Source organism: Anopheles moucheti, chromosome 3 (genome assembly GCF_943734755.1).
Source record: "Anopheles moucheti chromosome 3, idAnoMoucSN_F20_07, whole genome shotgun sequence".
In the NCBI taxonomy this organism is placed as follows: Eukaryota; Metazoa; Arthropoda; class Insecta; order Diptera; family Culicidae; genus Anopheles; species Anopheles moucheti.
In genome coordinates this window covers 81,042,056-81,068,904 of record NC_069141.1, presented here as the reverse complement: position 1 = coordinate 81,068,904, position 26,849 = coordinate 81,042,056, and the positions used below count along the sequence as shown (strand labels likewise).

Genomic DNA, 26,849 nt, shown 5'->3' with positions numbered 1-26,849 from the left:
GTCGATTACGAGCCCACAGACCTCACGAGTTTATAAGCTGGCTATACACACACACGGGATGCCCACGTATCCCGAAACCGTACGATGGCCCGATGTGAGAGCATCAATTATTTACCGTCCGATGGGTTGCATTGCAAGACGCATCAGCATCTCATTTGTGTAATATGATGATGGCCAACAACGACCGGGAGTGCCCCCGAATGGCCAGTGGATTATGCCATCCCAATGCCATGGGCCGAGCGAACTGTTCCTGGAGCATGATTACGATAAGTGGAACAACAGCGTCGGACATTCGGCTGAATTTATAGATGGGGCGAAAGCGTTGTAATGCGCGGTGCAATCATGAGTACACCAAGTGTCTTCGGCCATAAATACCTGTACGACTTCCCATCACTGATTGCTTAAGACATGCCCCAATAATCAACCTGTATGAGGTTGTTTGGGGGGCGCAAAGGATATCCTCAGCAGCAGTGGTCGATCGTTTGTAAAATTGCTGTCAAAATAAGTTTTTGAAGACAATTCATCTCTTGATGAAAATTATTAAAGTAAAGTACTAGTAGTTTACGTGATTTCTTCAAAACCATTGTATTGTATTAATACTATTGAGAACCACAGCCTCACATACGCATACACAAGCCGGTAAAAGCATATCCGTTTGTCCAGGATAATTTTCCTGGTGAGAAACAGGACAGGCGGCGATCCGAAATGGAATGCAATATCACTTGTTCGTTCGTTCTTCGTTAACTTGGAGAACCGAGTTTTCCCGAGCCAAGAGCAATTAGTTGATTGTTTTTGTGCTGTTAGCAGTAGTGCCCCATCTCCACAATGCCAGAGAGAGAGTGGAGTCGAGTGGAGTCGAAAGAAAGGCCTATCACCCGTAGTTTTCGAAACCGGTAGAACACCGTCATCATCATCGTATCGTTGAAATGTAGAATATAGCTCAAGCCCAAGAAATAGAACTTGATCTCGACGGAGGGGGGGGGGCACAAAGTTGTGAAACAGGTTAAATAACTTTTATCGCCGTAAAGCTTCTAGCCTCCTGAAACCTGTTTACCAATTGCGTTATGCAATATGTTGGGGCAGGAGTTTTTCCAGCGTACAATTATCATTATCAAACCTTCACATGATGTATCCCGTTGCTGTAGGATTTGCTGGTATTATCATTTTACAGATGGTTTTCCACACAAGCAACTTGCAAATCACGTGCAGGATGAAACAGATGACAGGCGAGTATCGAGAGTTCCAAAAATCGTCTATGCTAACATTTACCTACCGTCTGGAGCAACATAATTGGAACAGCATACCCAATCAAATATGCCGCCAGTCGTAAGGTTCGGGGGTAAAGGTTGATTTGTACTAGACTATTAGGCAACAACACACACAAAAAAACGAACATCGGCAGCACATTCCGATGTGTTCCTTTAGGGCGCTGCTGTGAGCCACGAGCCGTACCGAAGAGATGGATGAACGGGAACGTTTCATAAATGTTCTGTTTTTCTTTTCAGTGAATGTTTTGCTCCGGATTTGCTAGTTTGAAATCGATCGGAATGAACTTTCCAATTATGGGAAAGAATGAATCCAATTCAATTAGGCAGCGGCGGCGGAATCACGGCGTACGCTTGCCGGGGCACATTTCATTTGCTCTTTGTCGATAGACGCTTTCCTTATCCAAACGGAATGCAAATGCTGTACCAGCCAGGGCCAGAACAGAACAGACCGGCGAATCGTAACGGGCACCACAGCAGGAACGAGGATGTAAAAGCCACGGTTGATGAACCAGCAGGAGGACAGCCATCGGTATCATCGCTACCGATACGGGAAAAGCTTCCGAGTGCCCTAGGGAAAAGCTTCTTTTTGCAGTACACCTCAACGGAACGCCTTTTTTTTTTTTTGATTGTTTGTGAATTGAATTTCTGAGCCACGGCTTTAAATGAGTGTGGCAATAACCGATACGTATTCTGATGCTGCTATTGGAATCGTTGTGCATGCATGAAGTTTAATAAACTTGCACCTTCCACGGGCACGAAAGATCGGTCAACATCAAGTAGTGCAGGCACAAGCAGCAACAGCAGCAGCAGCAGATTGCACACACCGAAAACAATGGCAGTAATTAGATTATGAAATTAAATTTTTCAATTTTAATTTACACCCCATTTGCACCGACACATTAGATTTAATTACGAGGCAAACAACAACTCCCTTACGCGCGGTGCGGCCAACGACCGGTGCCGCAGCAGCAGCAGCAGCGCGCGGACCACCATTTTCGCTACTACCAAAGTAGGAAGCGATAACGAATCCTGTGTACCGAAATGGCGTACAATGCGTCTCTGCCTGCCCTACCATCTCCGGTTCCGTTTACGCGACACATTTCCCATTCCGTCAGGCTCCCCCGTGTGTGCGGCGGCACACGTTCCTTTAAATGGGAAAGGATTTTTGCACAAAAATCACATGCCAGCTTTTCCGTAATTCAATTGCCGCTGAATCCGTAAAAATGCGCCCATACTTTGTGTTGGGCAGGCATTGCACTAGGCTCATACGGCGGCTCAGCCCGGATAGACGAAAGGGTGTTATTATATATATCATCGCACACAAACAGCAAACGGAGACACACGGATCACACGGAACGCTACTTAACAGGAATCAGTCAACGGTGAAAAGTCATAAAGTCGTCAAGCGCAACCAGGAGTTAACAAAATTTAATTAAACCCAACAGCGTTTTTATTACAGCGTTTGTGTGTGAACATTCCATGCACTGAACGGATAACGACGGTTCCCTACAGTAGTCAAAGTGTGAATAGCAATATCTGTACTATATAGAAGAGGTATATTAAAAGAACTATATGCTTTAACAACAAATATTCATTGCTTATTAAATTATACAATAAAATATGTTGGATTTAAATAAAAAAAACCTGAGAATCAGAATTGATCACTTTATGTAAAATAAGGCACCTTTTTTAACCTAGAACACTACTAAAGTAAGTATCTGATAGTATAACAACAGTATAACAGTATATTTGTAACATAAAAATTATTTTTTATTAAAAAACGATAAAAGGATGTGACGAAAGATTGAAAAAAAAAGAAAGTGCAAAAGATTGCAAAGAAAATTAACAAATATTTACTAATATTGGAACACACATCGGAAATATCGTAATCTGGTGGGTATAACAATTAAATAAAATTGCCGATGATTTGGCAGATAAGAATTTCACATAAAAATAGAGTCTACGAGGATTAAGGCCTCATTAAATCATTTCAACATCCACAGTTTTTAAGTCATAAATCAAGAGTCCCTAATCACCGAAGCGTCAGTTTTAAATTGAAAGATCCAAAATTCTTCAAGGGTATCACGACCAATCAGTTATCGGCAAATCGGAACCTGTTTTAATAGTCTCACTTTCCATCAATTCGAATGACTCGAATCAATTTAGTTTGTAATACGATAACTTAGATAATTTACGAAACCACAGCTCCGCCTGTTTATTAGCTTTATGCATCAAACACTTTGGAGCCAATGATTAGCCGTGATTACGTTAAAGTTTGAACATATATAAAACTGTGTATGTTAATAATTTAGCAATAAACTTATGCGCAAAATAGACAGGAATATTGTAGATGTTGTGTCAAGGTAGCAAGTAGTATACAATCAATAGCAATGATAAGAATTACGCTTTACCTGTGCAAATAGTTCAAGGATTTCAAAACGCCTGTCACTGACAGGTAACCCGGTATGTCGTGGAAAGACACGTGTGCTACTGACGGTTCCCGTCTGCGTTTATTATCATGGTGAGCTCATGATGGAGTGGACTTGTTTTTCTGACAGGTGCATTACTTCTACCTGGTTGATGACGTAACCAATAGCAAAAAGGACGTTCGAATATGCTAGCAATAAAGAAATCTATTCAATATTATATATCGAACTATGCTAACAATTGCCCTCGATACGATGCATCTTCATCTTTTATTTGTCAAAAACTACGTCCACAAATACCACCAACGACGAAATGTGGACACAGCATGCACACAAGCACATGCTGGCGTGCAATTCAATTAATTTAATTAACCATAAATCACACAGCTCACGATGATCACCTTGACACAAACTTTCACCATCGTCACACCACACTCCGGCACTCTCTTTGTTGGGCCGGTGTGGCGGCCTCTCTGCTCGCCAACGAGCACCAAAAATCCCGTCTGCTGTTGGCGAAATGTGCTCCACATTTCTAGGGATATACATACAGCCCCAACAAGCTCTGGCGGCACAGGGATTAGCGATCTGCACACATACACACATTCCACTACCGGAGGAGGTGGGCCCAAATTCCGCTTGCATCTAATTAGAAATTGCGCCGATCGCGCGTCACGACACAAGGAAATGCTGTGCGCAAACTATTACTGGCGGCATTTTGGTGTGCAAGGACAAACAAAAGATGCTAACTCGGAATTCATAGCCAAGCATTAAACCATAAAACCCTGCACTCCCCCTGGTGGTGGCCGCTCTTTAAGCCGTATTATTGCGTCCATCACTTAAAGGTGATCGTGTCGCCGGGGTAGTGCATTCTATAAAGAGCTCCACTAAACGGACCGGGTCTCGCTATTTTGATGCCATGTCTAGACTGACGTTGCAGCAGTGCAGCATACCTTTTGCGATAGCACCATGTAAAGCTTCTGTGCTTCTGTTGGCTGGCATTTACTCCAAAGGAACGTATTAATTCTACGTCACCCGAGATGTGGACAGTTCATCCCCCAAAATTTGAAACACGCCCTACGAGGCAATTGCTGCAACTGCAACGGCGTCTCTCCGTTCGCGTTCACTTTACTCATCAACGCTATAGGGGATAGAGAGTTCAAGATTTGGACCAAAAAGTCAGACTGATCGGACCGTAAATGCAACCAGACAGATCCGTCTCCCTCCTTGTGCTGTGTGATGACAAATACACACCATCTACCAACCATACCTGGCGTTGATATGGTACATTTTTCATAAGAAATGAAATAAAAGCAGCATGTCTATCGGGAGGGTGGGAACCGATCGTTGCCATCGCACACGAGAAACATGGGAGTGCCCGAGAAACGGCCACCAGTCATTTCTCGCGTACACGATCCCGCGTCGTCTGAGCGGGAATGATCTGTGTTATTTTATCTTTTTTTCCTCGTGCCACATTACTAATTAACGGAATAGTCCTTAGAATTTAATTTTAGACACACAGCCCAAGTCAAAGCGCACATGTATTTGGCATTTTCACCGTCGTGATTGCAACATACGCAAATGGTGTTTGTTGTTAGTTAGGAACGACGAGACCACACCTTTGGGTCATAAACTATTCCGGCGAAACAAACGATGCACGATCGAGAAAGCTAAGCGCTTGTGTTCCGACCAACAACATCCAAGGGCCAATTACTCACAAAGAAACATGTACTTAACATGAGAATGCATAACAAAATAACAATACAAAAGTGCTGATATTGTTGCATCTGTCTCCAATGGTGTTGGATGTATCTGATTCAGTAGCATGAACCTGAATGAATGAATGATATTCACCTAAGAACTGGTAAGGATTCATGAATCTTTTGAGAGTCGATTCCCTGATTTAAATGACTCGTCACTCGAAAAAAATCATTCTTAAAAGATTCATTAAACCCAACACTAACCTCCACTACAACCATCCTTCACGAGACTCATAATCCCATGTGACAAATCTTGGAAAATATTTGCATAATATATCTATTAATGTATCAATATATTTTGAACTACTACAAATATAAACCAAACTTCCCTTAAATAATTGTAACATTAACATGATTTTCGACACTTACACAAAGAAGACTAATAACTCAATACAAAACAGCTCTGATCAACTGTAAAACATAATGGCAGCAAACACACACATGGAGGCGGGAAAATAGTCCCCATCTCCCGCAGCAAAGCCAACCTGCCGACTTTCATTACCAACAAACAAGGAACCCACATCATAATCATCATAGATTCACCACCCCTTTTTCGGCACGGCGCACGGAGAGTAGACCCTTCTTATGCTCCGGGATTTCTACCTTTCAAACATGCATAAACTCTTGAGCAATGATATCCACCCCCAAACACACACCAGCATCTCCACCGAGGAGGGTGGCAAAAAAAAACGTGAGCGAGTGGATGTAAAAGTGGTAAAGGGACAGCAGACCTTTGCGGGCGTCTCTGCCTTGCCACCCTCATCTACAGCCTGTTAAGTCGGCTACCGTGTCCTTGTGTGTGTGTGTTTTTAAGTTTGAATTCCCCCCACTCATTTCCAACTCGACGGAAGGGCTGCAGGGGGAGAAGAAGAAGGGACACAGCAGGACAAAAAGAACCGGAAAGGAATCCTTTTGATGGTGAACGCTCGACGATGATCATGAAAATGATGAACCTGATGATAGGGAGCAGCGCCACAGGGCTAAGGGCCTCCGCCTCCTCCTCCTCCGCCGCCACTGTCTGACCAAACAAAAAAAACGCACACACACACACACACACTCTTCACTGTTCACTTGCTTCTGCCTTCTCGGCGTCCTTTTTTATGCAGACTATGTATAAAACATATCCATCATGAGACCAAGAGGAGACACAGGCATTTTTTGTGTCCCTCATCCATTTTCCTTGCGTTCAGCTCACTGTGTCCCTCTCTCTTTCGCACTGGAGTGGCACGGAAATCGTGAAGAACCCTCACAAGCAACGAGATGATGCTACCGCCTCGTGGCAGAAAAGTGACAAGAGAAACAGAGGAACCTGCATGGCCGTGTAGACGGAAGACAGCGTGAATGCCTGGTTTCGCCTGGGCCTGGTGTGATGGTTGCTGCTGCCGGAGGACCCCGACAGGGCTGCGTACAGTCGAGGCACTGTGTTCCAGCGCGCACCCGAGCTCGCACTACTTCAAGTGTTGTATAATTAAAGAGCCGTCATTCTGCCTACACGGCAAAATCGCCACAGCTGCTAAATGAAAAGAGCACGGCCAAAGCGCCGCACACTCAGCCACGCGCGGTTGAAGATACCGCGACACCCTTCTCACCCTTATCGTCCACCCACGTCGCCCTACTCTCTACCACGGCCGAGTAGAAGCAGCGCGGAACACTGAGGGTGTTCTAAAAGCGAGATAATCGAAGGATGGCTTTTCTCGAAAGGAACTCTCTTCGCTTCGCTTCCTTTTTTTGTGTACTTTTTCATTAAACATTGGAAAGCTAACAATTCACTTTCAATGTTTACACATAAAGCTAGTACATTTTTTAATAATATTGGTTAGATTATTAATTCGAACGCAACGGAATTCCGCAAGGCATCTTTGGCATCAACGTCAACAATTTGGTGCCTTTTTTGGTTGTCCCGACGTTAATCATTGTCTTTAATTGCCCACTGCCGATGAATGCTTCTTAATATCCCTGAACGAAATAAAATAGACCTTTAAAATCGACAAAAATAAAGCGCTAGAGGCAGCACCCGTAGAAGGGTCCGCGTACATCGTCGACCAAAAACACAACCTACCTTTCCTTGCATGATGAGCCGTATGGTGAGCGTTACTGCCGGATCATCGGACAGGTTGATGTCCGCGATCTTGACCATTTTGATGTCCTCCATTTCGGCGAAGGATTCAATGATGCTTGCTTCGAAGGTGGTTATTTTGACGGATTTTAAAACACACTGTACACTGGATAATAAAACGGTTCACACACTGGGACTACTGTTGGGCGCAGAGAGAGTCACTTTTACTCGGGGCGTTACAGGATTTTTTTGCTTTTCTTGTTACGCTGTTTTGTAAGCAGTACTGATGCTGGGTGGAGAACGTTGAAACTGGTACGCTGGAGAACTGAACAAATGCTTATGGTAAATGGCGATGTTCGTACAAACTTTTCTAGGGTATTCTCTCTAGGAATTCCTATATTCTTTAGGTTGACAATGCACACAGCAAGTTGGTACATTCATAGATATTGCAATGAGGCCATATCGGTGTCTTCATAGTTCATAAATACACATAGCTCACATAAGGTACGCATAGACTGTATGATATGAACGCCGTAGTGCATTAATTTTGCCGCTTTCAGGACACATCAAACGGCGAATATTACCAGCAATCGCACAGCAGCAGTAAAACAGCGCCAAAAAGCAGTGTATGAAAAAAGGACCAAAGTTGATTAATTAAAAACATCCTCCAGAAAATAGGCGAAAGTGACTTCTTCCTTTCTGAGCTGCCGTGATACTTCTTGTCCCAGGACCGACTGGAAATTCATCTCTTGAATTCGCTGCTGCTTCCTTCGAATCAAGCACACACAAACACACACACACACCCATTCCGATCCTACCCTAACCCACCCTGTGTCCTGACTTCACAAAGTGGCATACACAAAAAGCGAAATGTCCTTAAAAACATTCCGGCTAGAGTTCGCAAGCCTTTCGGGAGAGTTCTGCAACGACGTTGTCATCGCCCAAGATAGATTAAATAAATTAAAAGTAAATCTAGTTCCATGCCACGCTCCCCCCAACCACCTCAATCTCCCAACAACAAAACAAAGTTGCGGGACCGGGGATGCCTTTGGCCCGAGCCTAAATTGGAGGAGAAGTGTAGCTTTTCCGATTTAGATGAGTTTTTCTTTACATCCTTCTTCACCCTTCTATCTCCACCAAAGCAACCCCAAAGGGCTGAGTTAAAAAAGTATTTTTTTTTTTGCTACTCTTCTTTCTCTTGCTCATGTTGCCTGTTACTTTCTTGGCATTCAATTTGCCGCCTTTTCGGGTTGAAATGTTTAAACGCGCTTATAGTAATACTCATCAACATCGGCGGGATAAAATGTCGCCGACTTTTGGTTTGGATCCCGTTCGTCGTGCCGTGTGCGCAAGAAGAAAAAAAAACTTCCACAGACCCATTAATGCCACCCATTACACGGTCGGTGACATTTTGCCCTCATCTTTAGCCCCAAAAAGCTCGGGGATAATCTGATGATGCGGAAAATTGCTCTCCAACATCATCACCTACATCAGATTAAATTATCGCTGGGGAGAAGGGCAGGAAATAGCAACAAACTACACATTATTGGGAGTTTTAGACCTATTCGGGATATTTCTTGAGAAATTGATTCCTTCAAATACTGCCGTTACTAAACGTGAAGAACACTCTCTTACTTTAAATCCCGTACTAGAGCTGGACTATTTTTTAAGGACGTTCATCATCCACGACAGTATTTCGTCAAGCGGCACACGAGAGCTCGACGCACAGCATTCTTCTGTATGCTTACCGGAAGTGTCTGGCAGGTTTAGATAAACACTTTAAATTTCCGGCACCGGATATGCGAGCGAGGGTGAAGTTCTTAGTCGTAAAAACGATTTGGACGAAGTAAAACATCCTTGCCGGGCATACCGGAACCCAGCAGGATCAGGTAAAAAAAAAACGAAAATTGGTAAATTGCATCGAAATTGGGTTTAATGGCAAACAGTTTGTCCGGAAGCTAAAGTTTTCGGCATCGGTACATCGCGAACCACAAAACAGAGGGAAGGATCGTCATCCCCGGGCGATGTAGAATGGGTATATGTGTGTGTGTGTGTCCGGATGGTGCGTGATTTAAGGGAGAGCATTAGAGCGTGTTTCTTTGGTGCTGGAGCAATCAAGCTGGGCGGCATCAGGTATACGGCACACATGTCACTAACGCACAGGCAGTACACATGAAAGCATGTAAGGATCTGTCGAGCAGAAGATAAAGCAACGGGCCACAACCGGGATTGGGCGAAACTAAATGGATAGAGATTCAATTATGCGGCGATACGAGATGAATATTAAATTCTTAACCATCTCTGCGCATCCAACAAATCTACCCGGTAGGGATTTCACTTTCGTTTTTCGTGCCGGATCTGTGCAGTCCTTCAGTTCCATTGGTTTTTTTTTTGAGAAACGTTAAGCGCCTTCTATCAGTCGCTTCTACTTCGCACGAATCGTTGGGAAGGAGTTGGTGCCCGAAGAGGATACCCACGCAACTGTTTTCCTAGGTGTGTTCGACTTATACTTTGCGTTTTCTACTTTGGTTTGTTTGTGCGCACTTGTTTTGTTTTGTTTTTTTTTTTGATAAGCAGGAATGTTTTTACGGGTGGCTGACGATTTTAAGCAGGGGCTAAAGCACTTCCACTACCACCACACACCATCACCGAGGGGCTGATATTCGGGTCGGCGGCCACACCGTTGATGGTTCTTGTTTTGGGATGGATCGAGGGTTAATTCGTCTGGAAGAAAACGGAAAGAAAAGTACGTGTCAAAATAGGAAGGAACAGGATGAAATTTGGATTAGTATCTAATCTACAACACATTAAAACATCAATCAACTCCAAGCAAATACGCGCGGCACAACATACATACTCTCTCTCTCGGTAACTTATTGCACTAGATTGCTATTAAGGTAGGAGGAACCGGCGAAAGCACGTGTGATGAATTAATACGCTCCCCGGATCGCTTTTATCTGGTGTTTTGTAGATGGAGAGGAAAGCGCCACAACGGGGTATAACAATCGAGGATCGCCAAATAGGATGAGCAAATAATGGTCCCAAAAGCATCTCTACAGCACTATCCATATACATCAACGTTGATTTCGGAAGAAGGATCCCAGCGGTGAACGCTAACGAACGTTCAATGGATGAAACCGTATCCTCTCTTTATCAAAAAAGGATTACACGATGCAATAATAGAACCTAAAGTTACACTGGAATAGAACTCTGCTTTGTCTCTGTTTGGATGGATCAGACAAAATGGCAACGAAATTGTGCCATGCTGTATCCTTTTACGCTGTGTAATATTGTTGACAGGAAAATGGACGACAATATCAATTCCGAGCCCATTAGGAATCGGACTCAGTACAATAATTCTTTATAAGTTTTAAACTGTATTTCCCGGAAATGGGATGTGATATTATGTAAGGTATCTATAGGATTAAGTCGACAAGACTCTACCTAACAGGTAATCGAGCTCGATATTTCGATTCTTCTCGATTTGTCTAAATCTTTTCATGTGCAGTTCACAAATCTTTATAATTCTTTTAGCTGAAAATCACATATCTAATGTTTACTTCATGCCTTTGAAATCATACTTTAAAGACTTTCCAAGAATCATTCAATTGCTCAGACTATTGCAATATTGTTATTTCCCAGTTTGAGTGTAAGTTATGTTTGTCGTGTGTGAATAACGATTTTGAGGTTTTTAATGATTAAACGGTTGAAGAATTCGTTGTATGATCATGGTTTGTATTAACTCGTGCGTGTGGAAGGAACCAAGGAATGATTAACTATATCAAACAAACCAAACGAATTTAGAGCAGAATATTTATGTTCAATTTATAAAAAGAACATTGTTTAACGTTGTGTTCAATGTAATTCGATTGTGCATTATAATAACTTTTTAATAACTTTATTAACAAAGTGTTATGGCATGCGAAAGTTTGCCGACAACAACAACGGACAGAGAGCCGCCTTTTCAATCAAGCCCAGTTTTGTGTTGGTTATCTTGAATGTCCAAGCTTCATGAGTCTAGAAAACATCTGGACATGATGTTATCAATTCCATTCAGTTCCATCGCTTTGATGTTGTTGAAAGTTCTTTATTTGATAGTGAGGCATCACAAAAAGGGTTTATTCAAAGAACCAAATCTACAGGAATCAGGTTGTCTTGCTGGGACATAATGCTATCCACAGTACAGAGCTGCGGAACAGAGGAATAGTTTGTGTTGTACATGAAACGACTTATTTTTAAAATTTGTAACACATTCCAATCGCAGTCATAACGTTTCATGAACGCAAATGTACGTACACACAGTATTTGAAACCGAAAGCTAAACAAGCGCGTTAGATATCCGCTCCATCCATCCAACCAACGGAAACCGGCACACCGAACTATCCATATATTTCGTACCATGGGCAAATATTTGCAATAAAAATATAACGCACCATGATAGGCCATAAAAGATGGAGCATAACACACCGTGATATTTGAATAAGAACTTGCCATTATGCTTCGTTTTTCTTCATTCCGTTCTTGGAACGGAAAAAAACACGATGGTACGCGCACCCTGGGTCTCCGCGTTTGTCGTTCACGAGACGATCACGAAACGCGCACATGTCACCAAGTACCTACACCACCATATAACCATGGAAGCTATGGCGTGCCGGGAGCGCGCATGTTTTTCTGTTTCTCGATTTGAAGCTGTGTTTTTTATCGCATTGCAGAAAAAAGAAATAACAGAACCTGTGCACCACCGGATGGGAATAGGAATCGGTTAAGTTATGTGAGATAGGGTCGATATAAACGGGCGACGACGACGCTGGCTCGATCGTCTGGACTCACACTAAAACTCCGCTGTACAGAAACGCATTGCGAGGATGAAAACACAGGGAGCGGGCAGGGAGCCGGCCGGAGGAAAAAAAACCTCCAAGAACGCACGCAGCAAGTGTGGCCGCTTTTGAGGCTGAGCCGGTATCAAGTTAATACCGTTACATGAACTAACCGAACGGAGAGAGACTCGTAAAAACAAAAACCAGAAGAACCGAACAACCAACCGGCCGGCCGACCCCCCCGAATGCCCTCCCCAGTGAATGGCAAGCGCAGCAATGGGATAACATCACGACCGCTGAAGGCAGACGACAGCAGACGACCAACGAAATAAGTTGTACAAAACAATGCAAAAACGCACACACATTTGGCACGACGGACGCAACAACATGATTGCGACAAATGATCATACGGGCCCCGGTAAATGGCGGGATGCCTGTATCAGATTGTTCATACGAAATAAGGATTAATATTCCACTCCTGGCTGTAATGACTTTAAAATATTAAATCGAGAAAGCATCAATATTGTCAACACAATATTTCCCAACGTAATGAAGCATAAAATTGACCACACCGGAACTTAATGTCACAATTATTCGACAATGCAAACATACTATAACAGCCAAAATTACACATATCTGTGCATAATGACGCGTTACTGCAGTAAAGAGAAGGGCACCGAAAAGGGTGTTCCGCACGGTTGCACCCCCAAAAGAGCCAAAAGCTACGTGGTGATGATGACTGCGCACTGCCGGGTTGATGATAAAGACGAACCGTCATAAAAGGAAACCGAGAAAGCCGAGAACAACAAAACGTTAACATCACATCGAATTGATGCTGCCTGCCCCGAAACGTGGTGGTCTCAACGGGGGCAAGCATAATCGTGATCTTTTCCATCTTCCCCCTCGAATGGCGGGGCGCTGGGCGAGATGACCAAATTTTGGTGTATCCGCAAAGCAATTGCATCGGTACTGCACAACTACTACCAACGAAGGAACAGAACAGAGGCAAGGACTGCGCTTTTTATGCTCTTTTCCCAGCGAGATACATCAATTGAGAGAACCGATAGGAGATCGTTTAAAACAAGTGGAATAATACCTTTTTTTTCTTACAAATTCTTTCAACCACCGATCGAGTTCTAGCGTTATTAAACTCATCATGCAAAAGATCATCAACAATGTTTACACATAGCTCAACACATGCAGTACTTCCGAGCCCTATCTATCATCGAGAGTAACAAACCCAGTTTGGGACAATAAGAAAAGTCGGGTGCAGGAGGTAGTAAATAGATACCATAAACACTTTGCAACATAGTCATTTACAACACACCAGTACAAGGAGATACGTATCGTGCCTTCAACACAGCACGACACAACAGCAGCTTTGATTTCCCCTGTCAAAGTACGCCCCATGACGAACCGCGTATGTCATCGGTTCGATATTACATGCTCAGAAACTTATCGATCATATTGTTGATAAGCGAAAAAAAAAAGCGAAGTTGCAACTGGTAGCGCGCGCTGGTAGGCATGATAATGGGCTTTGTAAACATGACGGCAGCAGGTCGGTAACCTTATCTTGGATAGCGAAAAAATGCGACAAAATATTCAAATCGTGCGTGTGTGCGTACTGGAGTGCCCTTTTACACTCTTTTCGCTGCGTTTTAACACTAGAACCGCCGGACTATGCAACCTTACTAGAACCGCCATATGGGACAATTTTGTCCCATTTGTTATGTATAAATTTTTAGACATGTTTATTATTATCTAAGGGTTTCTTGTGGTTAAATAATTATTAAACATTATAATTAGGAATAATAAAGCATTATTAGCAACTTAATCAATAAGTAAAATTGAATTGAGATCATATCAATCGCATACCAAGGATATCAAGGCCAGGTTTTTTACATTAATATAACATTTTAGGACTTTTAGTGATATACGCTTTTAATTATTCCTTATAGGGTTGTACGATAGTGAATCTAGGCTTATAGCTTTTAATTTTTTGTGCAATCAAGTGATAAGTAGGGTTTTTATGACAATAAAACAAGTCTTTTGTTCTAAGTTGTTTGGGTCTACGCGGGCGTATGTGACTCTCTTTAGAAAAATTCGATGTCAATATAGCTCTAAATGACCAACAGAAAAGGACAAAGCTTTTCTCGAAAGCAAAAGCAATACCTAGATTAATTATTTTAAGCATCTATAACACATCTTGTGGTTTCTTGGTATCAGGACATTATATTACATTGCTTCATCAGAACCTGGCTCACATGAAACGCATACGTACGAAGCTCTTTGAGTACATTTTTTACATTCTGGTCTATTGCATGTAAAGCATTCGTTAGCACTTTTGCCCTCGGGACAAGACATTTGAACGCCGACGCCGACGAACACAAGTTCTGGAACACAATCTTCAAGCTGGTTGTCGGATGATTCACCAGATGAGCATACCAATGGATCAAATAAATCGCAGTCAGAGGTATCGGCCAGAGGATCCCCTGATCACTGGAAATGTCGTTCAGAGCAGCGACAATATTTTCGGGTCGTAAACCACGCTGGCGTACCATATTTAGATACTCTTGAAAGCAAACACATAAAAATTTCACTTTGCAAACACTTGCAATGTCCTAAGTACACCAGGCAAACTGGTTACGTGGGTGTTGGGAGAGCAAACACAGCGATCAAGACCAACAGGCAAATCGAAACGTGAAGGCTACTTGTTTGGAGCTGCAAGTATTGTGCTGGGGATCCCTATACGCAATAACCAGCAGTGGATGCATTGAGTGGAGAGCTGGGGATAGGGGCACTCAGACCAACCAGTGCTTCCAATAAAATTGCGGTAGAGTATACAAAAATGGTGCTTACATAGATTAGCCGATTGATGATAGCGCAAAAATAAACACGTAGTAATCAAATATGAAAGCAGGTATGCAGTTGAATACTTTCGCGCACTTTTATTGTTCTAATCCTATTGACATGCCTTGTCACGAAAACGCATACACGCTAGTGCTGCCAGACTTGCAGAAGCACATCCATCACTCGTTGCAGCAGGAATATCAGCCATCACAACGTATTTTGCCTATGGGACAAAAATGTCCCATTTGGCGGTTCTAGGTTGGAAATGATTTTTTTTAAGTACCATATGGGCTACACAATTTTTGATCGGCGCATTTGAAAGATCGTTAAAAATAAATAAAAGTCACAAAATTTCAATGAGTTGACACGACGGCAAGCGGAACAACACACCTTTTTCGAGTGCGATGGGACAAAAAAGTCCCATCGGCGGTTCTAGTGTTAATAAGGTTGCGAGTTCCTTTCGACGATCGGGTTGTATTCGGGTTGTTTCCCCGGTAGTAAGTGCTTAAGTGATACAATTAATTCTACTAATGACGCGCTAGTTGATACTCTCCAACAAATATCCAATATTAATCTTTGTTTGATTATGTTTTCCGCTAAGAAATAATGTCAAATAATAATCGGAATAATCGTCCTGTTTTGTCGACAATCAAACTCACAAAACTGTCACACCAAATCAGCAAAAGACAGAGAAGAATTTCTTTATGTTGTGCATCAATCACTGCCTCTGTTCGGGCTGTTGGCATGAAGGGGGGCATGAAGAAAAAAAACACACACACAAATGGACATCCGCCGTTTGTTACGCGATAAGAATGAAACTCTCCTCCCAATCCCAAGAGGCGTATCGTCGTTAGTGGCTTGTGTAGTGGGGTTTTTGTTGAATGAAAAATAAAACAAACACCACAACCAACAATCGACGAATGAAACAAAGGCACTACTGCATAAGCCGGTCGGACGCACATGCATCTTCGCCGCAGCATAGAGACTCCAAATGCAGTGTGTGGCTCGGCAGAAGAAATGTGACCATTTTAAAAGAATCTGACTACAACTTGCTGGTGGTGAGCGTGTGTGTGTGTGTCTTTTGCTGATATCATATAGAAAACAACACGCGAAAGATTTCTTCCATTCCTAAAAGTGGATCAGGCGCGCAAGACAAACGGCATTCATCATACCCCCTCTCTCCTGCTCTGGCGGCACTCCCCCCCCGCTCAAGATTGTGATGACAATGGTCACTATACACCCGGGCCCTGTAGTAGCCCCGTGTCCAAGCTGGGGCAGGAATGGTGGTGTAAAAGTACTGTAAGTAAGTGAAAAAAAGCGTACAGAATAAATCCTCTTATCGCCTTACGTTCGCAGGCACTGGCAACCACACCGTACACATGTGTCCGGCCCTTCCTTCTTATGTCCGCTTCTCGGTTTTCGGTTCTCCGTTACAGGCTTCTGGATTTGGTCAGACGCGCATTTCGATCGATCGGACGTCCAACGCCAAAGGGTCCCCCCCCCCACCACACACGGGGCACGTCAGCGCACGACGATCATCATCATCAAATGCTCCGGAGGTGCATCTGCACAGCTTATGGTATTATGAGCCGGATATGGTATTGGTCGGAGAAAACCAAACCCTGAAAAGAAGCCCCCCGAGGGTTTCGACTGCGCTGTAGGGAATCAAGGGAAGCCCTACAAGGGGCGGATACACAGAGAACGTTCCCGCTTCTATTACCTTCCACCTTCCACTTCCTTCCTTCGCTCACCCTGAACTGAGGATAGTGCATCGTGTGCAAGATACCTTCTTCCCCGTACGAGGCTTCTAAAATCAATACGCACACACAATGGACAAGGCACCACACCGCTGCGTACGTTTGTCAAAGGAATGTGTCTGGCCCATCGGTTGACACTCTCTGGGCAACCTGTTTCCTGAAACCCCCGTGTACCTTTAATGTGCAATGGATCGATTCCGCACCTTTCTCGCTACCCCCTGCTGCTCCGCGCCCTCAGGGACAGGGACAGGGAGGGAATAATCGACTAAAATTTCTCCATGGCACAGTTTTGCGATTGATTCGCAACAAAACATTGCACGTTCCCGGTTGGTACGGGGCCATTGCATTTTGCCAAAACATTTCCTCCCCTTTGCTGCCAACACAAACGCGGGTTTATGATGTTGCGGTGGAGCACTGGTCGTGGGCACTGCTACCACACAATTATTCCAATACAAAACTTCAGACCGTGCAAAACAGGAACCAGCAAACCATTGGTTTGCAGCACCGTTTTTGGTCCCCATGTCGAGTGCAATGTCGTATTTTGTCGGCCAATTTCCATCGGTGCATCGTGCTCCGTAGCATATTTAAATGGTGCCTCCTCACCACCGGACAGGCAAACAGCACCAAACGAACACAATGACGGTCCCCCAAAAACCGTCGATAACGTCGTTTCACGATAACGTGTGCCCGCTTCTGTTCCCAATTGTGCATCGCCATCTGCAGCCTGCTCTTTTGGCAGCGCTTCGGAACGGAACCAGGCAACGATCTGACCGCAGCAGTACACGATAAAGTGTAATACACATTATAAAATGGACCTAAAAACAAAGAAAAGAAAAACAGTTAAACAAACCAGTGCAACGGAGCCACACTCTCGGGGAGAGCGACTTTCCCAAAACCGGTCACATTCCTTCCGGTCAATATTGGCAGTGCAAAAAAAAAAACGGACGACATTTAGTGAGCGGTTCTGTACGGTTACATTGGCGTGTAACATCAGCACCAGCAGCAGTGGTAGTATCGGGGGAGCAAGTAAAATCCCAACCGATGGCCATACCACCGAGAGCGTGCGAGAGAGATCACCGAGCAGAACTGTCACAAGTGGTGATGCTGCTGCTACCGGTTGGACCGATTATTTCGTCGACGTGCATGAGATGTGTTCCCCATTCGACGACGTGACAAGCTTCGATCGTCTCCTTCTTCACCCTGAAACCAACGGACCGTGGCCCAAAGTCGAAGAAACCGGGAGGTAACTGCGAATGGACAGACTAAAAAGGACCGGTGAACTGATTTCGTACCAAATATGTGTTGGCCGGGGATCGAGAGTGCGCGGCCGGGGGTAGCGTTGGCATACAAACACACAGAGAGACCGCTATTCCGAGAGCTGCCGCGCCACACGTCACATCCGCTTGTGCTCTAAAGTAATCGCTGTGGTTCTTCTGTGATTGATTTTCACTCCGGTCTTCTGTTCGCTGTTGTTTCATTCCCGCTTTACGACCAATGGCCGGGATGCTTACTTTTTGGAGCACTGCAAGATCGATCTGTTCCATTCGTAAAAGAGATGGTTGGGAACTGTCAGAGGGGATTCCGTAACGGAAAATTAGATTACCGATCAGATCTTCACCATGTGGTAGATGCTGCAGAGGATGGCGGAGCAACAGTTCCACTCATTCTGTCTGTTCCCTGACGACTTCAAGGCCACATGCGATAGGATAGTCTAGGTCTAGGAACTTTACGACGCAATGAGCTTCTGCAGGTTTCCCGGTAAAGTACGAAAGACAATGACCAACGTCATATGTCAGATGATGGTGTTACCTTCTTCTCTTCAATACAGACTCTAGTAAGAACCAACCATGACTCTGAGGATCTTCGGGGGTCATCTTCCAGACCTCACTAACAAATCGTGACACAGGTGGCGACGTACAGATGGGTGATCACACTTTGGCACAGTCGTCCAAAGTTTCACGTGTCTTTTTAGCAAATTAAAATTCGTAAGCATCCGGTGGACTGGTCACGTCATTAGAATGACACCGGACGACCCAGCCCGTAATGTCCTTTTCGGTCGTCCACGACAGAGGAAACGTAGCAGGCCTATTTTGAGATGGAGCAATGGCGCTGTTGTGCCCACCAGAAAGGCCAGGATATTCCATACACAGAAGACGGTGTATACCAAGACCGTGAAGATGTTATATCGTCGGACAAGTAAATTTCTTGCTGAACCACGAATGAAACGTGACGACCGCGGTTCAGGTTGACGACACTGGTTGCGTTTTTTTGCGGTCTATTTATCAAGACGAGAAGTGAACAGGTCATGCTGGGAAATGGACAGACAAAAGAAAGGGAGGATTGTTTAGGGGATGATACACTTACCCGAAGAAAAACGCGATTGGAAATGAAGTGACCGAGTGGAGTCCTTTTCAGTGCTCAGCGGAAAAACGCTCTTTTCCCTTTCTTCTTCGTCGTGTTTTCTTTGTGTTCAATTCCAAAACGGAACAACCGGCAAAACGACACAATTCAAGGAAAATTCAATCGATCGGCAACCTGCATACATACACACATACACAAACGCACGCGCGCACACGTCCATAAAACACCGTCAAACACACTATGGAAACGTCAAAAAGCCCCGAAAACTATAGCAAAGGAACGCGACGGCAATGGAAACAAAACATTTATCACCCCCTAAAAAACCACCGCACGCGGCACGGCCAACGCGGTTTTTTCTTCCTGTGTGACGCGAGTGGAATCGGAACAACACAACAATCGCGCAAAACGCACGCTCCACACGGGGCCAAAGCGTAGAAAAGAAGCCAAAGTCGATCTGCCGTCTCCGTGCGAGAGCGCACCACCAACACACAGCAGGCTGATGTGTGCTGTGTGCGAAAGAGAAGGCACGTTGCAGCCGTGGTTCATCTCAGATTGTAAACGTGCAACCGGGGTGCGTGTGTGTGTCTGTGCGCGAGAGCGAGCGACGACGTTTTTTTGCGGTTTCCGCACACAAGCGCGCACGAAATATTTCACCAAGAAATGGCCGCACACGGGTACGGTGTGTGACGGTGCCGAATTTTAGAAGCGCAATGATTTGCCCGTTTTGCTCTATTGATGTTCTACAGCTACGTTTTCCGTTTTCATGGTTCTTTGGTTGGTTTTTCTTTGTGGAAGTGGAGATTTTTCTTCGCAGCCATCCGCAGGATTAGATGCGCTACACCGGTTTTGTCACACAGGCAGGCAGGCAGACTCCTTCCACCAAAACCAACCTCCCCAACGATGTCAATCACAGCCTACTTTTCGGGCCTATTATCCCTTTTCATTTTCTGTTACACCAACCGGGACTCAAGCGTCAATTCATTCGCGAAAAAACACACGATTAATAATTTGCGCGTCACTATATTCCCGTTAGCACTGAAACAACGTGCCGCCGGATTGAATGTTCTGCAAAAACACTGCACACCGAATGTGTCACACTTTCTTTGTAATTAACTCGCTTTTCTCTGGCGGCTCGGTCCAGGGCGCATCGATGCGGAAATGGGCCCCTTTCGCTACTATCACTTTAATTTGGTAGAACTTTTCTTGGCATTACGCCCGCCACCACCACCGAGGAGGCTTCTCGTGCCTGCAGGTGCCGCGAGACGATGGTGAAAAATCGAATACGAAGCGCAGAAAATCGACCACCGTCGTCACACGCTGCCTCGCAGCGGCACCAAACCCAGCCAGCCAGGGCAGAAAGAAAATGTTGGGAAACTACCGAAAAAATGTAGAAGATCCCGCAACTTGATTCTCACCGGGAAACTGGATGGATGGTGATCGGTTTTCCAGTGTCCGATTTGTGTATGGTGTTTGAAAAAACTACTATTTTCCGGGATTAATGAGAGAAATGTGGGGAAGCGTGTGTAGCTCAAAACAAAGATAATACAAAACTAGCGAGCGAGTCTTGGGAAAAACACACTCGCATCTACGTACGGCAAACGGGACAACGCGAATCACTGTGACAGGGCCCGATGGCACGCACACCACCGCACCGGAGCAAACGCGGGTTCAACGGTGTGCGACGTTGTGTATGCGCAATGCCACCTTGCACCACTACACCGAAAAAGGTGGTTGCTTGATAAAAGAGATCGATGCGTTTTCGCTCGCGCGTTGAAAGCTTGAGTAAGTGCTTGTTTGAGAGTGAGAGTGGGAAGAAGAGCAAGACAAACGTGAATTTCATTAGAAATTGCATTTGATTTATTAAAAAATCATGTTATTTTTAAATTTATAACTGACAATCAGTGCTAAAAATTCTCTTTCAAGCTGTATGTCATTACAGCAATTTAAATCAAAGCAATTTAAAGCTGGTTTGAAGAGGGAATTGTGATTCGAACGGAGAGCAAGCAAATTTCAACACGTGTTAATAACTCAAACAAATAGTTCGAATTTAGGGGTGAGAAATCGTTACGTAGAGTTGGTTGGCCCTTTTTATCATCCTTGATACAGCTTTACCGGCTCCATTTATCGCAAAGCACCATAACCACTGCCGTAGAATGTTTTAAGTATCTCCGATTGAATGGATCTTTTGCATTTCCGTGGAGAAATTGTTGGGGCTCCAACCACGTTGAACAAGCATAGCCATTCACGGTATGATTATTTCTGAACCACGTGGACGTTCTAGTTCCGGTCCAGTACATTTGATGAATTGAAGTTTCGCGGTTCGTCTATTAAATCTAACCGAAAAGTACGGACGGCAGAGCGCTCCATCGATTGTTAAACAATCAGGACCATTTTGGCGTGAAATGTAATCTAGATGATGATTTTCTGCTCCTGCTAACTTTGTCGATGATGAATCGCTCCCGGACGAGGTAAAGAATGGCATAAGAAAAGCCTTCTTTCCAGGCTCCAGGAATAAAAAAAAGAAAGGTAAGTTTACCCAAAGGGCATGGTCGATGAAATTGCTTTCCTTGCAACCCGTGCGTTGCCCGCGGTTTTGAAGCACTACGTAAAGAACCACGGCCGTATAGTTCAATAAGAAAATGCTGCCCTGCACGGTTGTTTCACCGGTTTCGTGTGCTATTTTCCCTGTTTTTTGTTGCTCGCTCCTGATGAGAGGGATCATGTCGCGCGAGACGAACGAAGCAGCACAATAGAAGGACCCGTTTTTATCATGACGAACGTGCCATCCGCGAAGTATCGGAAAAATTGCTGCATAAGCTTATATTTTGATCCCTTCACTTTCCTTTCCCAATATATCTTCCAATCTGGGTTCTGTTCTGCCGCAACAAAAAAATTGACACGGTGGACGGTTAACAGTCCTTTTTTTTGCTTTTCGTTTTGCTCACCTTGGGTGCGTCAGCTCTGTTCCGTGCTGGTCGCTGAAATCATACCGTGTACCGATCACAGTGCTTAGGGAAATCGAATGGTCCAAAAACGAGTGCTACTCACGAGATAGAAAAACCTTCCACCTCGTCGAGCATTCCGGGACTGCCGGCAGTGCGATGCTCCATTCCTTCGGTTCCGTCGATTAAACAATCGAACGTAGACACGATTGGGCAGTATAGGGTGGCATTTCAGGAAACATGAAAGATAAAAAAAAAAAACAAACGACAAAAGATTCGTGCACCGAGCACCGCGTGGGTAGGTGAATGATATTTTGAGTAAATACTTTGTGCTTAATTTTTTCCGCCAATGTTATTTCAGCAAATAAATCTGTGGTATGACGGAAATTGAATTTGCGTTCGTCTGGCACGTTTTTGTTCGTGAGCAATAGGCGAAGAACACTGCTGGACATGTTTGTTCAGTGGGAAAGCGCTGATTTGCAATAAAGTTAAATGAAAAGGTAGTGAAAACTGGGACTGGTTGGATGCAGCCAGTCAATGGTTTGTTTTTTTTTTTGTGGGATAAGCTTAGAATTCTTTTTCAAGCACATAGGGAATAGCTTTTGTTACAACAGTACGTGCACATTTCTGATGGAGAAGTATTTATTAATTTAAAAAAGATAGAATTCGAAGTAAATAAAGGAAATGAGTCAAAATGTCAAAATTTTTCTATAAATACAGTCTAAATTCTACACTTTACAGTTGTATTCTGATTTTATATCCGGAAAATCGCAAAATCTTAACCAGAAATAGGATTTTAATATTCGCCTAAATCTATGCAATAGGCTGTGTAAGAAGAGCTTTTGTTGTTCCAATCGGTATGCTAAGTTAAATATTATTAAAATACGTTCTGGCATTGTTAAAATCATCACAAATCATAGAACTTATTAATAAATTGATGTATATATTAGCAAAAACTAAAAATCATCTCCTCTTGCTGTGCATATTTACAATGCTTTCCGCAAACTATTCATCATAAATCACTAAATTTTCACCGCAAAATGGTGCGACTCTTTGATCTCGTGTTTTGATGTTTGATTCAATGCTCCGAAGATCATGTATCAAGGACTCTCATTTCGACCCTCAATAGCATTGATTAATGATGGTTCAGACATAATGAAAATATGTTTGGCTTGGCTGACGAGAATTGATTTGTCAGATCTAAGAGAAATAAATATGCGGAAATAAATCAATATGGCGAAATTGGAAATACATTTACTCACCATCTTTAATATATCATCAGGTGATCTACAGCAATTGAACCCCCAAAAAAAAACACCTACGGACAGTATTAAATTACAATCTTGAGCCAACCTTTCTTCGTTTCCACACTAACCTGTTGAAAGCGCTAATGCATGCAATGCTCGAGAGATACCAGACAAATAAAAATAAACGTGCAACAAATCCAGATCGCGAAACCAATAAAACCTGGCGGGGGGCGAAATACAACGGCAAACAAATGGGTCGCATACCGCAGCATCAATGGCTTTGACGGATGATGCGCAGCGACATGGACGGGGCAAAGCGGTAAATCGCAACAAACGAGTATCGATATCCGGATGATTAATATGTCCCTTTATCCGGCAGTAATCCTCGCAATATGTGCTCCAACCTCAGCCCCCCCAGCCAAACATACTTAACGCGCGCGTTTTGTGGCAGACGATACTTCGGAGTTTCGCGGGCGGAGCAGAAGTCGCATAAAACCTAATAAAAGTGAATCCAACACCCCTTTGCGCGATCCATCGCCCCGGACGGACGGTATCCACGTTTCGTGCTAATTTATGATTCGTCTCATCCTTACGCTTTGAAAAGTCATGCCAGCTTGCAGCGAACAAACGGATACCTCACCCGAAACAAAAATGGGAGACAAGCAGAACGTGCTGAACAAGACACATCACACTGCTCGTTGTGACGTTGTCTATTTCATTTATTTTTGTTTTCCCACCGACGGAGACTTGGGCCAAAAAGGAATCCATTCCGCGAAGCGTGATGGCATGGCACAAGGACATCAACGCGATTTCAATTTTGTCGCCTGCTGTTGGCGCACTTTTGTCTCGCATACAGCGCCCAGCTGTAGGATGCCGGACAAGGGGTTGGGGGGAGCACATTATCACAATGGCCTCCGGAGGCCATCAGACCCTCCTTGGTGTACCGTCTTTCGCTTAATGTGTCTTCGGCAACAAAATATCACACCGGACGGTTGACATCTGACGGTGGCGCGTTTCGCGCACGAAGTGACGGATTGTGACGGAGCCGCGCAATAGAGCTGCTACATTTAATCAGCGCCAGGGTGTTTATTGCTATCGGCGAATCGGTGTCATTGCTTTTGTTTCACCATTCGTTTGCCCCGCGTAAAGGGCGGCCAAGGGTGGTAATGAGCAGTTAAAGTTCCAATAAAAGCAAGTTTAAAATACTTCCAGACCCGGGCGCTGCGTACGCCGCGAAGGAGAGACAAATCCGGCACCGCTAAAAACGGAAACCCTAATGCACCTTTCGGGATGGGTGGCGGGTGGGCCGGCCCGGTGGAAACAGGGTCATCCTTAATTTATGGCTCATTCATTAAAGATTTCGTCACTAATGCGCAATCGCGTTCTGCGATAAATTAGCTTGACGTTGTGTATGCGAGGGCTGTACGCTCGTTTCCTTTACAGCACTTCATCTTCTTCAAACTTGTAAAAATGCTTCAAGTTCTTCCGCAAAGAATGGCGAAACAAAGCACAGTTGCTGTTAAAGAATCTTTTGGATGAACTGGTGTTGGATGAACATTAAAAGTGTTTGGCGTATTTTATTGCGTTGAAATTGAAACCTGGCGCAAGTACCTGGAGTCGTATTTGGTGCGCGCTTTTTAGTCACACGTGGATGCTTATGTAGCATTAATATTTGATGAAAATGTTTGAACTTAGGTAAACACAGTAAGTGGAAAGCTTATCCCTAATATAATAAGCAAACAGACAAGCAAATTGCTTGAGATTATGAAGATGAAATAAAGCTTATTTCTTGAAGTTCAAGACTTCTTGAGCATCGAGAAGGAATTATCACTCTTTACACATTTATTTGCCGCAGTTACAATTTAAAGAGTAAACTTAAACCCAACTTATCAGAAATCACTTACTTTCAAACGTGTTTCATGAAATAACTTACTGTAATCAGAGCAGGCACTCTTCTTGAAGTTCTCTGAACCAACTAATTTGACAAATGTACCCGGGGATCTTTTCAGAATTTATTTGCACTTGATGGGAACTTTTACATTAAATCAATTACTTTTCTATAGCCAAAAAAAACGGACAATGTTTAGCTTTACTTCAATGGCACCGTAAAGGCCATTTTCTCAAGAAACTAAAACTATTGGAATTCGGTTTCACAGACGCTAGATTTTAGGAAATTCAACTAAATTGTTTTTATACTTTTGCATTAAATTAAGTTTTATTGGAGACATTTCAAAACGTATTTCTTTTCATATTTAAATTCTACTCATTCTAATATTATTTGAAAATCTCAAATACTTGTTCTTTTAGCGCTTCTGGGAATATATCTCAACTAAAGGTGGGATGTAAAAGCATTTGATGCTAAATTTAGTTCGATTTAATGTTAACACCAGTAAGGCGCTCGGCATACAGTTAAATCCAACGAAAATGATTAGAAATTCTTCTTCACTTCTCCACTGCCTCTTTCCTACCCGCATGAATGGTGTTTACTTTTTATTAAATGCTTTCCGCTTTGTTTTATCGTTTCTCAGCGCGGCTCGCTTCGGAAGGGCGTGAAACCGATTATTATTATCGTGCTGCGTTTATGTTAACTTGCAGTGAAACAAGAGGAAAACTCCTCACAATCGAAATCCCAAGCACAAGATGCATGATGTCCTTTGCTTGGTCACGCCCGCCAGTACGCACACACACACACCCCTGCGTGGAGACTGCGGTGTTTAAACATCAAACATTTGCACCCTTGTTTGTTGGGCAAGATTGCACAAAGGGCCTTGCCTTGCTCGCCCAACGGCCACGGTTGTCAGGAACCATCACCGATCAACATCAATCTCGTTTCCCCAATTTTGACAGAAAGTCCACCAAGGCATGCTGGTATGCGTGTCACTTCGGCAGCCATGCGAATGTGCGGGCTTGTACGTGGAACTTTACTCATTCAACGCGAAATCCCATCCACCGTCCGGAAACCGTACACCGTAAAGTGGCAAAATTTGGCACTGTGCAGCGTACAGGGCAACAAAAAAAAAAAAAAAGGAAAACCGAACCTGAAGTAATAATAATATGCTTTGACATTGGATCGGAAAGCACGAGCCAACGCGAGCCACTTCTTGGCGGACGGGTTTGGGGGGGTTCCGTGTCATCGTGCAACTCATGTTAAAGCGCCATTCCGACAGGATTCGCGCTGTTGTGAGAATGTGTATTTTCTTTTCCTTCTTATCCACTTTGCATGCCGGTTGCGCCCTCGGTTATGACGACGGTGCGACACGCACAAGAAAAACTTACAATCAAACGACACGACAATGGCCTCGTCACATTGTGGCCCCTGGAGCAGTCCGGGGGGAGGGTGGCTTTGTGAAGGTGGGAATAGGAACAGT

The 26,849-nt window shown here is 44.0% G+C and overlaps 1 protein-coding gene across 6 annotated transcripts in view; it reads right to left on the bottom strand.

The window, feature by feature from the left end:
* LOC128305494 (poly(rC)-binding protein 3) overlaps positions 1-20,831 on the bottom strand; it is a 63,165-nt gene extending 42,334 nt beyond the window's left edge. For all 6 annotated transcript variants that reach the window (XR_008287462.1, XM_053042966.1, XM_053042967.1 and 3 more), the window contains exons 1-2: positions 20,708-20,831; positions 7,511-7,832 (exon numbers count right to left, since the gene is read on the bottom strand). Coding sequence is in view for 5 of the 6 variants with exons in the window: in XM_053042966.1 (XP_052898926.1) it covers positions 7,511-7,603 (93 nt within the window). In the remaining variant the exon portion in view is untranslated. The remainder of the gene's footprint in view (positions 1-7,510; positions 7,833-20,707) is intronic.
* Positions 20,832-26,849: the final 6,018 nt, after the last annotated feature.